Below are 14,715 nucleotides of genomic sequence, written 5' to 3' on the forward strand. Positions count from 1 at the left end.
CTACTGTTTGAGTAGTTTTCATCCTTCATAGTTTTAGTTGATGAAAAGTCACACATTTTTGTCAACTTTCAGTCAAAATGTTTTCTTTTTTAAACTGATTCAATTAGGCTAATAAGCCTCTGCATAATCAGCAGCCAGTTTATTTTCTCAACACACCAGGCAGATTGATCAGGCTGTTGCTACCATTACATTCACACTAATTACACTAACAATTAGATGATTAACATGCCTACCTAGCAACAGAGCCAAGAAAACATGCAAAGATATCTTCAAAATAAAAGCAACAATTTGACTAGATAGTAATTGCCGTCCCATGTTTAGGGCTGTCATTAAAGGGTAACTCCACAAATGTTACATATTAAAGTGTGTTTACAGGTCTTGGGTAGTGCTACTGCATATGTGAAAAAAGTAGTATAAATCCTTTTGTGACTCCAGAGGAAGCTGCATGTACAGTAATCCGATAGATTGCCTCCAGTGATGTTGCTTAGTGGCTAAGTTGCATTTTGGGTAATGTAGGCTCCAGGTTTCAAAAAGCGGTCCACTGGTCTCATAACACTCCTGTAACACTGTTGGAGTGATTATGGACAGTTTGAAAACAGATTATCACAATCAATACAGCAGACCCAGAGAAATCACCTTTTTCACTCCACGCATTCAGTCTTCCTTTTCAAAACATGGTGCCTACATTACCCACAATGCAACTGAGCCACTGAGTGACATCAATGGAGGCAATTTATCAGATAACATGCAGCTTCCTCTGGAGCCACAAAAGGCTTTATACCACTTTTTTCTCATATGCAATTGTACTCTCCAAGACCTGACCTAATGTTGGTAAGTTAACATTAGGACATATAGTCAGCTAACTCATCGTGGCATTAATAGCAGGGTGGTACTACTTCACGTGTCTCTTTTAGGTTCGTTTAATCCTTCCCATTTAATTTGTAGCCACAGAGCATCTCTTTGTCTCCCTTTATTGCATTATGCTTTCCTTTCTGCCAAATTATAAATATTCAAGTGTTTCAACAAATCTGTTGGGTTTTTTTTGTTTATTTTTACCAATCCCTCTTTTGCATTGAAGCCATGTTGTTGTCACAATCTTGCCGTCGGGTGCTGTCTCACCAGGGATTCTGGAAATCTGTGCACGTCAGTCAATGTCGAGGAACATTGTTTATTTTATTGAGAGACGGACTGGATGTGCAGTTGGGAGGAAATGTCTGATCGCCCACCACTAACATTTTTGTCCCGTCTCGTGGACGAAAACAAAACATACATTTTGTCATAGTATTTATTATCAAAGATCTATTGTTAACTGTGTCTTGTCTTGTGTCAGTCATCAAGGTCATGGTAATTCTAAGTGCTGTATCGTAGGCAACTGGACGTGCTTCAGTTTCTTGAAGATGTTTCACCTCTCATCCAAGAGGCTCCTTCAGTTCTAACTAACTGGAGCTCACCGAGCCCCAGCAACCCACATGAAGGCCAGTTGGGTCAATGATCCACAAGTGGCCCTAACGACTCTGCGACTCAGAGCTCACACGTGTCCTTAACGACTCTGTAAAGGCACTCCCACACAGAGTTTAAGAACTTAGTTAGAACTGAAGAAGCCTCTTGGATGAGAGGTGAAACGTCTTCAAGAAACTGAAACACGAGCAGTTGCCTACGATAAAGCGCTTAGAATTTCCCACCATAGTTTCATTCACGAAATTAACACTGATTCACAGAGGGTTTGATTGCTTGGTTGAAAAGTGACCATTTGTTTGTGCAATGTGTGTGTGTGTGTGTGTGTGTGTGTGTGTGTGTGTGTGCTCCAGGCTAAATAAGATTGCAGTAGAAAATTCAGGAGAAAACGACGTGTTGGATCTCCTCGCTGCTATGGAGGGACTCACACGAATGGAGGCCATAGAGTGAGTTTTTCACATGTATATAAAGTATGCTGCATATACAAAAATGTGATTGACCTGATTTCAGTCTGTCATTAAAGAATGGTTGACATCAGTGAAGTTGGATGTGTTGTTTCAGGTTGGACGGCTGGAGGATGGCTGATGGAGCAATGGAGCAGCTGACCAGACTCCTTCCTGTCTGGACAGAGCTCAGGAAGATCAGGTAGTCAGCAAGTACCTGTATTTTTAATATGTGACATTTAAGAAATGTCTGGATTCTGTATTGGATATTGTCTGTCTTCTATCTTCTTACACTTTGCTTTGTGTCTGGTGTGAACTATTCATACAGCAGGTATAACTTGAAGATAAGACGTGATGAAAGTATTGTATTCCTGAACAAAAAACAATCAGTTGCTCTTTTCTTTTCTTAAAGTTTTAACTGATAAAACAATCTACTGCTTGGCATTGTTAGCTAAACTCTAGAGTAAGATTAGTGTACCTAAAGATCATCAGCTTGACAGTTGCTTGGTTGTAATTGTGTGAAGTGACAATCGCTCAGAACATGCCAGCCGCTTTATTGGCCTGTCATCACCCTCTTTATGGGGACCAGCTGTCCCCATTTGGCAACAACGTCCTCCTTTCCAATTGTGTGACTGACATTCACAAATACATTTGGCCTTCATCAGCTGATTCTGTTACTGTTTATAAATCATTTTTTTATTACATCTTTAATTGATTATTTATAACAGTGTCTGGTGGCTGCAAACTGCTTCATGGCTTCTAACATGAACTTTTCTGATTGTGTGTGTGTGTGTGTGTCTGTGTCTGTGTCTGTGTCTGTGTGTTTGGTCTTCCAGTCTTTCCAAGAACCTTATTAGTGACCAATCAGGAGACACGCTACTGGAGGCTTTGAGCAGCTGTAATCACCTGGAGGAGCTCCAGTAAGGAAGGACATGATGACATTTTTTTATATGCGGCTCATTCCTGTTAATGCTTCTTTGGAAGATCACCTTGTAAGAGGTGACATGTGAACACTGTCCTGTCAGCATGGCCAAAGAGGCTACATTACATCCAAGGGAAGAAAAAGGGGATTGATTGATTTGCAGCCTTTGATAATGTAAACAGGCAAATGTTTCCACCCTGCGGTGTCTTTATCAAAGTCAAAGGCAAACTAATATACAGTATAGTACATTTTGAACAGGTGTACAGTGTCATTGGCTATTTGGATGGGCAGCATAGTGGGACACTTGTCACCTTACAGCAAGAAGGTCCTGGGTTTCCTCCGGATGCTCTGGTTCCCCTCTATCAAAACATGGAGATTAAGTTGCTGTAATTATCAATTAATTCAGTGTCCTAAACCTCGAGCCTGTCACCGGGTGCCATTTGATGGCTGCCAGCTCTTACTCAGAGATAGATTAATAGTAGTTTCACTATGCTGTACTGAGTATGATTGTATGTGACAAATAATCCAGATAGGAAAATTGTGTCCACACCAGACACCTTTTTCCGGCCCACATACCATGAGGAATGTCAGCACTTAGCCCTCCACTCCTGTTTGCCAAGTGAGACACGCAGGCCATACCTCGGCCACGTGTCAGCCAAGGGCAAACGTAATAAAACAACCCAACAGGAGTAGACCACCCAAGTGCCATCATTCCACACTGCAGGTGGAATGGATGAATGTGTCTGGTACAATTTTGCTATCAGATTGATTGGATTGAGTTGTCATAGTTTTATTTTATTTCATTTTATTTTATTTTATCACATCAAATCTAAGGGCACCCACAGAAACCGAGTTCAATACATTTTAGGAAAGAAGCAAAGGAAGAAAAAAAACATAAGAGAAACAAACAAACAAAAACAAAACAAAAGACTAAAGTATTTCATCATAGTCTTAATCTTCTTATAAAATCAAATAGTGTTCTAAAGGTATAAGATGCTAACACATGCAAAGCAGGAGTTGTCATAGTTGTTGTGTCCGAGTGTCAAACCACAGGCGCTATGATCACATCAGAGACAAAAGAACAGAGATGTATCTTAAAGTAAAACAGCGGAAGTACAAAAACTAACAGCACTGCATCCATAAAGTGTAATTAAATTAGAGAAAACAAAATAAATTCACTTCTACATTTTGTAAAAAGAGTTAAAAGTGTGAACCCCCCATCCCAACCCCCCACTCTTAATGTGTTGGTGTTTTTTTGGCCACCCTGACACTGAATGTGTCGTGTTAAGCAGCACTTATAAGAAAACATGAAAAACTTTCTAAGTGTTATCGTACAAGGCTATTATATAAAATTAGTGTAAACGGTTTGAACAACAATACTGTTGACCAGTGGTCTGATCACCTGCTAATGTGAGCCACCGCAACGTGATGTTGGGTTGTGTTTCTCCAAAGGTTGATTCTGTTTCAACTTCTGTTTCTTTTCTAAACACACTACCCACTACCACACCCTCAACATGAATAAGAGGATCGGCCTTTACACTGCACTAAAACGATTCAACACTTTGTTTTGAATGAGGTCTAATGCTGTCTATTTACTGTGTGATTAGCCTGCAGGGTTTTTCCACTGTGGCTTCTGTGCTTGTTCTAACTCATCAGACACCACGTACCTGATGAACATGAAATCTACATGTCAATCTACATCTACATGTTGTCTACATGCTGAAATGTCCCTGTGGTCTAGTTTATGGTGGACAAACTCAAAGAGCTTTAAAGATTCACAGAAACCTGCAGTACACACTACACACACAAAACATAAATTATGTTGTTGCTCGACATCATAAACAGACTAACCACAGCTCTGCAGCTTTGTTACAGTTCTGGGGGATGAAAAAAGGCTGCAAATCAATCAGTCCCTTTTTTCCCTTGGATGTTTGTGGTCTTAGTGCTGAGAACCCTGTGTAAAGCTGTATGATTACACCAATAGACACTCGTTTTAGTACCAGGTGCAAACACTTTTAGTCTTATTTTTTTTCTTTACTGGGAAAAATATAATTTTTCATTAAATTTGTTTTTTTATTATTATTTATCATTGTATTATTTGTACTGTGTTTATTTTGCATACTTAGCTCAGTAGAGAATTAAAACTAATGTGTTTGTGCCGTCTTCCAGTTTGTCCAGTAATCGTCTGGGTGATCTGACCGCTGCCAGGATGGCTCTTGTTCTACCATCACTTACACACATCACTGTGTTGGAGTAAGTCACACACATATTCAGATTTCTTATTAGCATTCATGACATTTGTCAGACTTGTTCTGAGATTTATGTTCTTTATGTGTTTGTTTTAGTATTTCAGAAAACAATATTGGAGACAAAGGGTCTGTGAGTCTGTCCAAAGCAATAATGTGCCTGAAGAAGCTCACCAAGCTTGAGTAAGCCTCCTCCTACTGTTTTGGGAGTCACAGCCCTGATGGATGACTGGTTTTACTGATGATTAGTCTGGTAATAAACACTGTGTTTCTGTTTGTTGTATGGTCTGTCAGTCTGACCTCTGTTGGGACTTCAGAGCTGTGTGCTGTAGCTGCCAGTCTGGCCCACTGTCCCCTCATTCAGGATGTACGGTAAGATGAGAAATGACAAAACACTGTCAGTAAAAATGACTAAAACAAATACCACAATATTATACATTTACATATTATGCTTAGTAAAAATAATATCAGCCCTGATGTAAATGTGAAGAGGGATTGTTTGTTTCAAAATACTGTAGAGCTGTGTCTGTCTGTGTCTCTAGTCTGGGCTGGAATAACTGTGGTGATGAAGTAGTCGAGGAGTTGGCCAGAGTGATGCCTCTGTGTCAGAAGCTGATCAGAATAGAGTGAGTTTGTGAACAAACACACACACACACACACACACACACACACACACACTCATTAGTGTTAGTTAATTTCTTTTTTTTTATTTCTTCTGTTGCAATAATAATGTGTAGAAAAGATGTCTATGTACTGTGTTGCAGAGTTGTTTACTTAAGTTAGCATGCTAACCAGCTAGCCCAGCCCATTCTAATTCGCAATGCTGCTTTGTACCTCAAGAGGCAATAGTCTGATAGTATAGTCCAAACTAAGATTCAGCTGGGAGATGTATACAAGTGGCAAGTTTGCTTCATTTCACAACCTCTCGTAGCTTCTTTGTCTTGTCTCCGCTGCCATGTTCCTCTTTAATTCAAGTCATTCAGTGTCAAGTTGTGACGGTGTTCTCTGAATTTTTTGATGGTATCAGTGATGTTGTTGTTGTGGATTGTAATAATTGTCACAATGATAACATTTTCAGCTGTTATTTATACAAGATTGTTGTGATGGACTTCTATCATTAGTGATTATTATTAGCGGCTTATTTATATTTTGATGGTGACACTGCACTTTACTCTTGTAATCAATCAGATAGGAAGGTCATCTGAGGACTACTGTTGTTTCCCAAATTCAGCAAAGTTGAAGTTAAGTCAGAATCAGAATCTGAAAGAGTTTTATTGCCAAGTAGGTTTTCACATACAAGGAATTTGTTTTGGTCTCAAAGGTGCGTGTGCCAAACAATAAACAATAAATAGACAACATGAAAACAAGACAGAAAACAACAAGTCACTGTAATTATAAAAACAAAATAAACTCACAAAATGTCTACGTGGTTAATATTCTAAAACTTAGTTTCCTTACTGAATAGAAAATACTGTAACCACACCTACTGAATTCAAGTTTCTCTCTTGAGACGAGCCTTTTGAACTCTGTATTTGGTTTCACATCATAGCAACAGTCACACAAACATTTTTCAGTTTCAGTCTTTTCCAATGAAGAATTTAAAAAACAAACATAAAACATCAGCTGTTTTGTTATAAATAAATTGATAAAAATAAAAGCTAGCTTTTAGCTTTCATCTATACTGCTGTCTGTAAAATGTGATAATGTAGATTTGGTTTTCTTTAGTGGACTTGCTTGTCCCCCATATACTCCTCCTTATAACACAGCATGTTCTGTATATTTACGTTTCTTTCTCTCAGTCTGGAGTCAAACAGTGTGAGTGTCTGTGGAGCGGAGGCCTTGCTTAGAGCCTCACAGTCGTGTCCTGCTCTGCAGCTCATCAGGTAAACAAGGGATTGGCAGATGGCAGGTGGTTTCTAATCTGCACTCTGATGATAGCATTTGACAACAATTAATAATGTCTTGTTAATGTCTCTTGTGTATGTCAAATCAGGTATGTTTGGTTTCATAAAACATATTTAAACATTGAAAATATTACATTCCCACCACTGTGCATTTCAGGCTGTGGAGGAACAAAGTGTCTCCGAGTGAAGCCGAAAGACTCAGCCTGAAGGACAAGAGGCTGAATTTCTCCTCCACTTGATGTTATCTGTATTGTTGGACGGTGGCAGTGAGAAGTGATCCTCCAGTTCATCAGAAGCTGCAGAGGCAGAGGTGAACCACTGCTACAGTAACTCCAGCCAGGAAAGGAGGAAACGTGTGTTTTCCCTGCTGTATGACCATCAGAAAAACATGAGGAATATTACAGCAATAATTCATATGTTCATGTCAACGTTCTGTGCTTTAAAACCCTTAATCAGTTGTGTACTGAATGACTGCAGCAGCTGGTGTCTCCGATAGTATGAAGAGTTAAAAGACCACTATGTGGTCCACTATGGGTGAGATCCCTAAGAATTCTCATCTCTTTTGGCATTTCCCTTAAATGCCGTGATGTTTTTATCCAAAGAGTGTAATTAGGTGCAGATGAATTTTGAGTCTTTTAAGGTATAATGTTTGAGAAAAGAAAAAAATATGTTTAGGCATATTTAAAAGTATAACTATGTACTTCTTGGCCTCTTGTTTCACTGTAGTGAACTGGCGTAATCAGCTGACTGTTTCTTTTTTTGATGGTAAAGGCAGGGTGTTGAGACCCTAACCTTGACCCTAACCCTGTCCTGTCCTGTCATTGGTGAGTGCTGTGTTACAACTAGTCCCATATATCATCAACTTTGAGAGCTGTCAAAAACATCCCTATTGTCTGTACAGCCACTGGACAGAACAAACAGACAGGCGTCCTCAATGTCTCACTTACTTAAAGCACAAATCCAACGAAGATAAAGTTGGATAAGGACAGTGTGTGCAGTATATATACAGTACTGATGACAGATATTACACATTACTGTGGGATTATTCAAAATGATCAAAACAGGAATCGAGAATAATCTTACAGCAATGAATTGAATCACAAATAAAATTATGATTCAGTGGGACTAAAGATCCTGATATAAATTTAATATTATACAGTCCTTAAAATGATTCAATAACCTCATCTTTTAGAAACAAAGTATTAATTTGAGGTTCTATGAGACATGTTTACTTATACTTGGGACAAAGTGGGTGTTTCTATTGGCAGCTGTTGGTAAATGTGTTTAATTTGTCTGGGAGCTGATGGGTCTTGTGGTAAAGTGAAATAGTGTGATGAGGCTAATGATAGTACATTCTCAGATAGTTGGTGGAGGGTCAAACCACAAAGCTAATTCTTTTGGATCAGCCCCAGCTTTTCAGTCTGGTTACTGCCAGCTTTGCACACACTGCTGTCACACTTGAGGCCACGATGATGTGGAGGATTCCTTGGATTCCAATAAGGTCTCCAGGGATGACAATGATTACTGTACTGTATGTATGCATACTCTGATACACTGAGGCACTTTGCTCTATATGTGTTTACAATTATTAGAGGCCACATGAGTGAAAACACAATAAATCACAAACTCACAGTCAAGAAAGATTTGAGAGGGACAGCCCCCCACTGATAGTTGCTCTCATGCTCATTTTAGGTTGTGGTCTCTATCCAATTTGCGTATTTATTTCTGCTGTTATCATAGATAGAAATCCTCAGGGTTTTTTTTGAGTTATTTATTTTAGCTGTTAATTGTAACATTAACAATTAACATTAACAATTGAACAAGACATACTTTGTAAATATGACAAATACAGGTTGGAGCCTAACCATTGTCATTTCTGTAATTGTTTGATAGTGTTTGAATTATGCACTCATTAATTATGCACTCAACATATGCAGCTTATTCCCTCTCCCGTTCCTCTACTATATGTTTTTAGTTGTTTATATTGTTGTCAAGCTTTTCTAGTTCATTCAGTTTCATTATAATTTTAAACTAGCACACAGATGTCCTGTGGTGTCTGTGTGGTGTTTGTTGCTTTTTAAGGTTTGTTCAGGTTGAGGTTTGAGTTCTCATGTGACTAACTATTTCTAAATTTGATATGTATTAATTCTGACTTGCACTGACATTTGACAATTGAGAATAAAAGAGTTTCCTTGAATTTTGGCCTTTATTTACACTTAAAACAATTTGTTGGGCTTTCTTTCTTTCTTTCTTTCTTTCTTTCTTTCTCACAACATATCACATTTATCGTTCACTTATTCTCTAGCAGGCTCTTGTCTGCCTCCTCTGACAGTAGTGATGAATAATTTAATAATTGTTAAATTATATTTTCTGATAATTTAGTGAACATCGCAATGAACATCTCAATATAGCTTCACATAACCCTCTCATTCCATCCTGCTGCCAACAAGCAGCTGAAATGACAGCTGTGCCTGAAAACAGGACTCTCGTTCATTTATGGGCACATGGCACCCTCTTGTGGTCAAGACTTAGTGGTGCAGTTTGTGTTTCTTTATAAAGGATTAAGTCGTTCATATGAATAATCAGTGTTTGTTGTTGGTAAAGTGCAGTGGTGGAGGTACATATATTCAAGTTCTGTACAATTTTTAAGTACTTTAACTCTGCTTGAGTATTTCCTTTGAATAATAATCCTACTTCTTATATAGTGTACTTAACATTGTGCTTTTAGCTCCAATACATTTATGACAGCCCTAGTTACAAGTTATTTTTAGGTTAGCAGTAGAGGTCGGCGAATATGGCTCTTTCAAGGCTGATACTGATACCGATTATTAGAAATCAAAGAGACTAAAAACTGATATTTGGAACCAATATTCATTTGTAGTAAAAATTAAACTCTGTGTCAAAATTTCGAACAACCAGTGATGAAATAACCCAAGTACCATTTACTCAAGTACAATTTTGAGGTACTTAACTTTAGTTGGCCTATTTACATTTTCTGCTACTTTATACTTCTTTTCCACTATATTTAATTGATAAGTTTAGTCACTAGTTACTTTGCAAATTTACATAATTCAGTGCTTATAGGCTATAAATTGTGACGTGTTACCAATCAGATAATGTTGCCAGCAGGACATTGTGTGAGTGAAGTAGCACATTTTTTAATTAGTTTATTTTATCTGCAATCTGACAGAAAAATCACCGATACTGATTATTTATACTGAATATCGGCCTGATAATCGAGCAGGGATGATAATATATCAACCCCTAGTTAGAAGATCTCTATGGACAAATCTACCCAACACTATGTTTAATAAATTAACCACCAATTATATTAACTAATGCGTAGTGTGTTTCAGGTCCATGGAAATTGTGTAATGACAAATGATAACAGCAACAACAGAGCACAAAAATTTCCACAATGATAGCCTCATCCGCAATCCGTCAGTGAAAACAACAATCATATAATATATTAAAGGTGCAATATGTAAAACACTGAAAATTGATCAACAGAATGTGAAGACGCAACAGTTTTGTTATGCCAAAGACATCTGGTATTGTGTAGCAGAGATATTAACTGAAGTTAGCATGCTAACCAACTGTCCTGCTGCCTGTCCTCCTCCAGCTAGCTGCACAGCAAACTAAGCTAACTGTGTTAAAAAGCTAAGGGCAGCTACAGTTAGCAGCAGATAGCAGAGATTCAGGTGATATGCTGCCCTTTATTTGTAGTTACCTTTGACTTTGAGGTGGCCAAATCTTACACATCATAATATAATATAATATAATATAATATAATATAATATAATATAATATAATGACTTTGTTTACATTTGGAGGACCCTGCCACCTTTCTAGCTTCAAACAGAGTTCTGGGACCTTATTTTCAGCAGCTTTAACAGCTTGTTTATTCAGTTATGGCAAAAATATTATATATTTTTGAAATATATAAATATATTTCTAGGTTTGTATTATTACTCAGTAATATTTGAAAAATTAAAATTCCAACTTTGAATTTCTTCTCAAAAAACTACACAGTGCCTCTTCAAGTAAAATATCACCACCCTTCTTCCAGCAGTGGTAATGTCACTGCAGTGTGTTGTAAAGTGGTGAACAGCATTGGGTCGTGATACCTGTATTAACCACTAGAGAGTGCCAGGGGAGCAACACATTTTACATATTAGTTGTTAGGATACTGTATTAATATCACAGACCGGCTTCTGTCATTCAGATTCTGCCTATCGTGAAAAAAACACATCAAAAAAGTACGTGTTAATGGGAGTCAAGTCTACCAGTGTTATAAGAAAAATATCTGAATTAACTTTTAAATAAAAGACGGATAAACTTCAGGCGGAAGTGCTTTGCGTTGACTTGACGGCGGCGCTTTTATTTTGTACGCGAACTCGTCTCTACTTCCGGTCGTAAGCTAGCCCCGTTAGCTTGACGGCGCTCCGTCCATCAGCGCTGAGCGCAGAGAGCAGAGTCCAGGTGGCTCCAAGGATGATTTACGCTCACACACTGTTGCGCCTCTCAGGATACTCCGGATAAAAAATGCCAACAGCAACTTCAGCTTCCACTCTTTGGTAGAAAAAACAGCTTTGGGTGTTTTTATTTCTCCTCAGCGTGGGCAGTGGTTAAAGAAATTGTCAAGTGAAAAGCGGCGAAGAAGTTGGACGTCGTTTAGTGAGGTGAGTGTGACACATTTTGTTAGCATTCATTTGGAGAGATGTGTAACAGTTAGCTGCTGTGTGGGGTTTCCTGTCAGAAGGACACTGAAGGTTTTGGCTGTCTAAATGACTACAGAGTTGACACACGTGCGGTTAGTGTGCGGTTTGGAGGTTAAACACCGATAAAGAGAGGATGTTGGTCGGATGTGACATGATGCTGAACACCTTGTGCGCAGGGTGAATACCAAAGGAAACATACACAAGTGCGTTTGTTTGTGAGAGAGAGTTGCTCTTTTGCTGTTCTCATCTATTTCACGTTTAATTCAACTCAGCTACACGTCTTTATGATAACTGTGGTTTACACTCAGTCATTTCTAGTGGACCCTTGGACACAAATATGGCAGACAGGACGTGTAATTGGACTTCATGTCTGTGCAGAGCTCCCTCTGCTTTAAACAAGTAGGAAACAGCCTCCCTGCTGCTTTTCTCGTCACTTAACCTGCCCCCTCTTTCTCTGCGCGCGCGCGCGCGTGTGTGTGTGTGTGAGGCTTTTTTCCCCTGCTCTGCCCTCATGCACAGAGGTGACTCAGGTGTGGATGTGCAGTGTGAGACTGGGTGCGAACATCAGTTCAAGCAGAGACCCAGACCAGGCTGAATAATCCTGATCTATAGTCCATGTGCACTCACACATAGTGTAGTGCTGCTTCACTCTCCTGCACACAAAGTGCACATGTTCTTTATGTAATGTCACACTTAAAGCGAGCTGATATGGTCTGAATAGCATATGGCCCAGGTTGTTGCAGCTGCAATAAATCATTTTCCAGCTGAGATGGTACAGCAGGTTATGGCATCAGAAGCCTAATTGGATTAAAGCATTAAAATGATGTTTTTCAGCCTGCAGCCTTGAAAGTTGGGTAACATCCCCTGTTTGTGTTTCTACCTGATCGCACACACGGGTGGAAAAAAATACAATACTTTACCATAGAGATATAAAGCACGGACCACTTGAGCAGAGGAGTCTTTCTCTCCTGATATCAGCTCTGATAATCATTCTTGGTAGTTATCAGCATATTTTACAGGATATTCCGCTTTAACAGTAGTGCATTGTATCACCATGCATGAGTTGTGCGAGTTTTGTTTTCACGAGCTCACCTTGTAATCTTTTCTTATGTCATTCATTCATCATCTGTGAACAATGAATGGTTGAGTAAAACTGTCCGAGCCAGTCAAAACAAGCTTTTCGTCATCACCTATGAATGACTGAGTAAATGAATGAAAATATTACACTGGTATTTTCAGTACATCACCACTACCAGTGTGACATCACAGGAGCAGAACGGGAGGAGCACGCTGGTTATGACACCTTAGTATCTTAGCAACAGACAGCATCCTTTTAGCTTGCCGCTCTGAGAACAAAACCACCTTTATGGACACAAGGTTCTGTGCCGTTCTGTTGTCCTTAAACCTCTAGGAAATTATTTCAAGTTGTTACTGTTAACAACATGTTAACAGCTCGTTCCGACACGTTGGTTTTTATCAGACACTCAAAAAGAGTTTATAGTGTGTGTATTTGTCTTTGTCTTTTTACACTTTTTGCCCCAGGCTTCTCTGTTTTGGAGGTTGTGAGGTGGCTTTGATCTGGGCTTGGGGCACTGTGTGTGTGTCTTTCTATTATTTAATACTGGATATTGTTGGGCCTGCCAGAAGACAGCCTTGCCCCACACAAGGGTCATCAGACATTTTCAAGGCCTCAGATTTTGTGTGTGTGTGTGTGTGTGTGTGTGTGTGTTTAATTCTTCCTCAGTGGGTATCTATAGCCAAACAGTATCATTAATCTACTCTGAACTCACTGAACTCTTAAGGGCTGTAAAACCACAATTGTGATATATTAATTACTGGCAGGTACTTACTTGTGTACTTTTCCATCCTTTTTTGTTACACATACATAAACGTTGATAATAAAGTGTTGCATAGATTCAACAAATTTCAAACGGTTTTGTCGAACTCTGCAAACCACTTATTTCTGTAGGGAAATCTGCACCCTGTCTGGCAACAGACACGGTGCCCAGTGTGTTGCTAGCATCATATTTTCTCTCTGCAGTTGTCTTTCCAGTAATTTATAATTTTGTCGGCTGTCAGAGTAATACACACTTGCTCCTGTAAAGTGTCAGAGTTACGTAAGGACCCTAACAAGAACCGTTAGAAGCGTGTTGCTGGACAGCAGCCATCACCGTGTGTAACAACACCCTACAGTACAGTTCATTTCACAGAGAATGTTTTCGTCTTTAGATTTTAGTGACGTATTCATTCATTCATTGTTCATTACATAAATGGTTGGCAGATACTTGGGGCTTACGTTCACCTGTTGTTAAGGAGACTCCCTGACCACAGGTTATATTTTTGTGTATTTTATTATGTAGGATAAATTCTTCTGATTTTGGTGATTCCATGACTTGTCATCTTGTACCAGCAGATCAAAGTTCTCTGTTATACGGTGGCAAATTTCAGCATCTGCTGGATGTAGTGGGACTTCTTTGGGTACAGACATTTATAGTTCCTAACTGATGTCCCTGCTCACTTTGGATGATTACCTGACTTTTCCTCTAGCATTATTATATTATATGTATATTTGTATTATAGTATGGGTTGATATTGTTTTTTTTGTGTGAAACGTCTTGACCAGTGGTATTTGTGGTACATGTTCCCCTTGGCGTGAACTGAGTAACCTTTTTATGATTGACAATTTTTAATAAGTCCATTATAGAGCTGCAACGGTTAGTCAATAAATTAATCTGTTGATCGGAAAAAAAATATCGATAATCAGTGAATAATTAAGTTGTTCTTCAGGCAAAAATGCCTAACGTTTTCCTAGCAATGGTGTATATGTTATTTCACTGTTAGGGGGCCGATAAACAAAACAACAACAAGAGCAGTTCCTGAAGGGGAATCAATAGTGCTGTCGTATTAAAGAAGAAATGCTGATGACTACTATTAAACCATACTGGATAACTGAAAGTTAAATAACTTCCGAGCTGTTCCAGCATGTTAAAGGTTTTATGGCTGATAAGTGCCATATTGTGGCTG

The 14,715-nt window shown here is 38.8% G+C and overlaps 2 protein-coding genes across 4 annotated transcripts in view; both read left to right on the forward strand.

The window, feature by feature from the left end:
- Positions 1-9,161, forward strand: part of nlrc5 (NLR family, CARD domain containing 5) — a 38,637-nt gene extending 29,476 nt beyond the window's left edge. For 2 of the 3 annotated variants that reach the window (XM_084363994.1, XM_084363995.1), the window contains 9 exons: positions 1,809-1,901; positions 2,017-2,100; positions 2,735-2,818; positions 4,990-5,073; positions 5,166-5,249; positions 5,361-5,438; positions 5,609-5,692; positions 6,866-6,949; positions 7,128-9,161. In XM_084363994.1, the coding sequence (XP_084220120.1) occupies positions 1,809-1,901; positions 2,017-2,100; positions 2,735-2,818; positions 4,990-5,073; positions 5,166-5,249; positions 5,361-5,438; positions 5,609-5,692; positions 6,866-6,949; positions 7,128-7,209 (757 nt within the window). In that variant the 3' untranslated portion in view covers positions 7,210-9,161. The remainder of the gene's footprint in view (positions 1-1,808; positions 1,902-2,016; positions 2,101-2,734; positions 2,819-4,989; positions 5,074-5,165; positions 5,250-5,360; positions 5,439-5,608; positions 5,693-6,865; positions 6,950-7,127) is intronic. The other variant, XM_084363996.1, reaches the window with a different exon arrangement.
- Positions 9,162-11,416: 2,255 nt separating this feature from the next.
- The window catches only part of cpne2 (copine II), a 50,829-nt gene continuing 47,530 nt past the window's right edge, over positions 11,417-14,715 (forward strand). The window contains exon 1 of the mRNA XM_084363471.1: positions 11,417-11,652. The gene's annotated coding sequence lies outside the window, so the exon portion shown is untranslated. The remainder of the gene's footprint in view (positions 11,653-14,715) is intronic.

This window comes from Pagrus pagrus, assembly GCF_965226575.1.
Source record: "Pagrus pagrus genome assembly, chromosome: 10".
NCBI classification, from domain to species: domain Eukaryota; kingdom Metazoa; phylum Chordata; class Actinopteri; order Spariformes; family Sparidae; genus Pagrus; species Pagrus pagrus.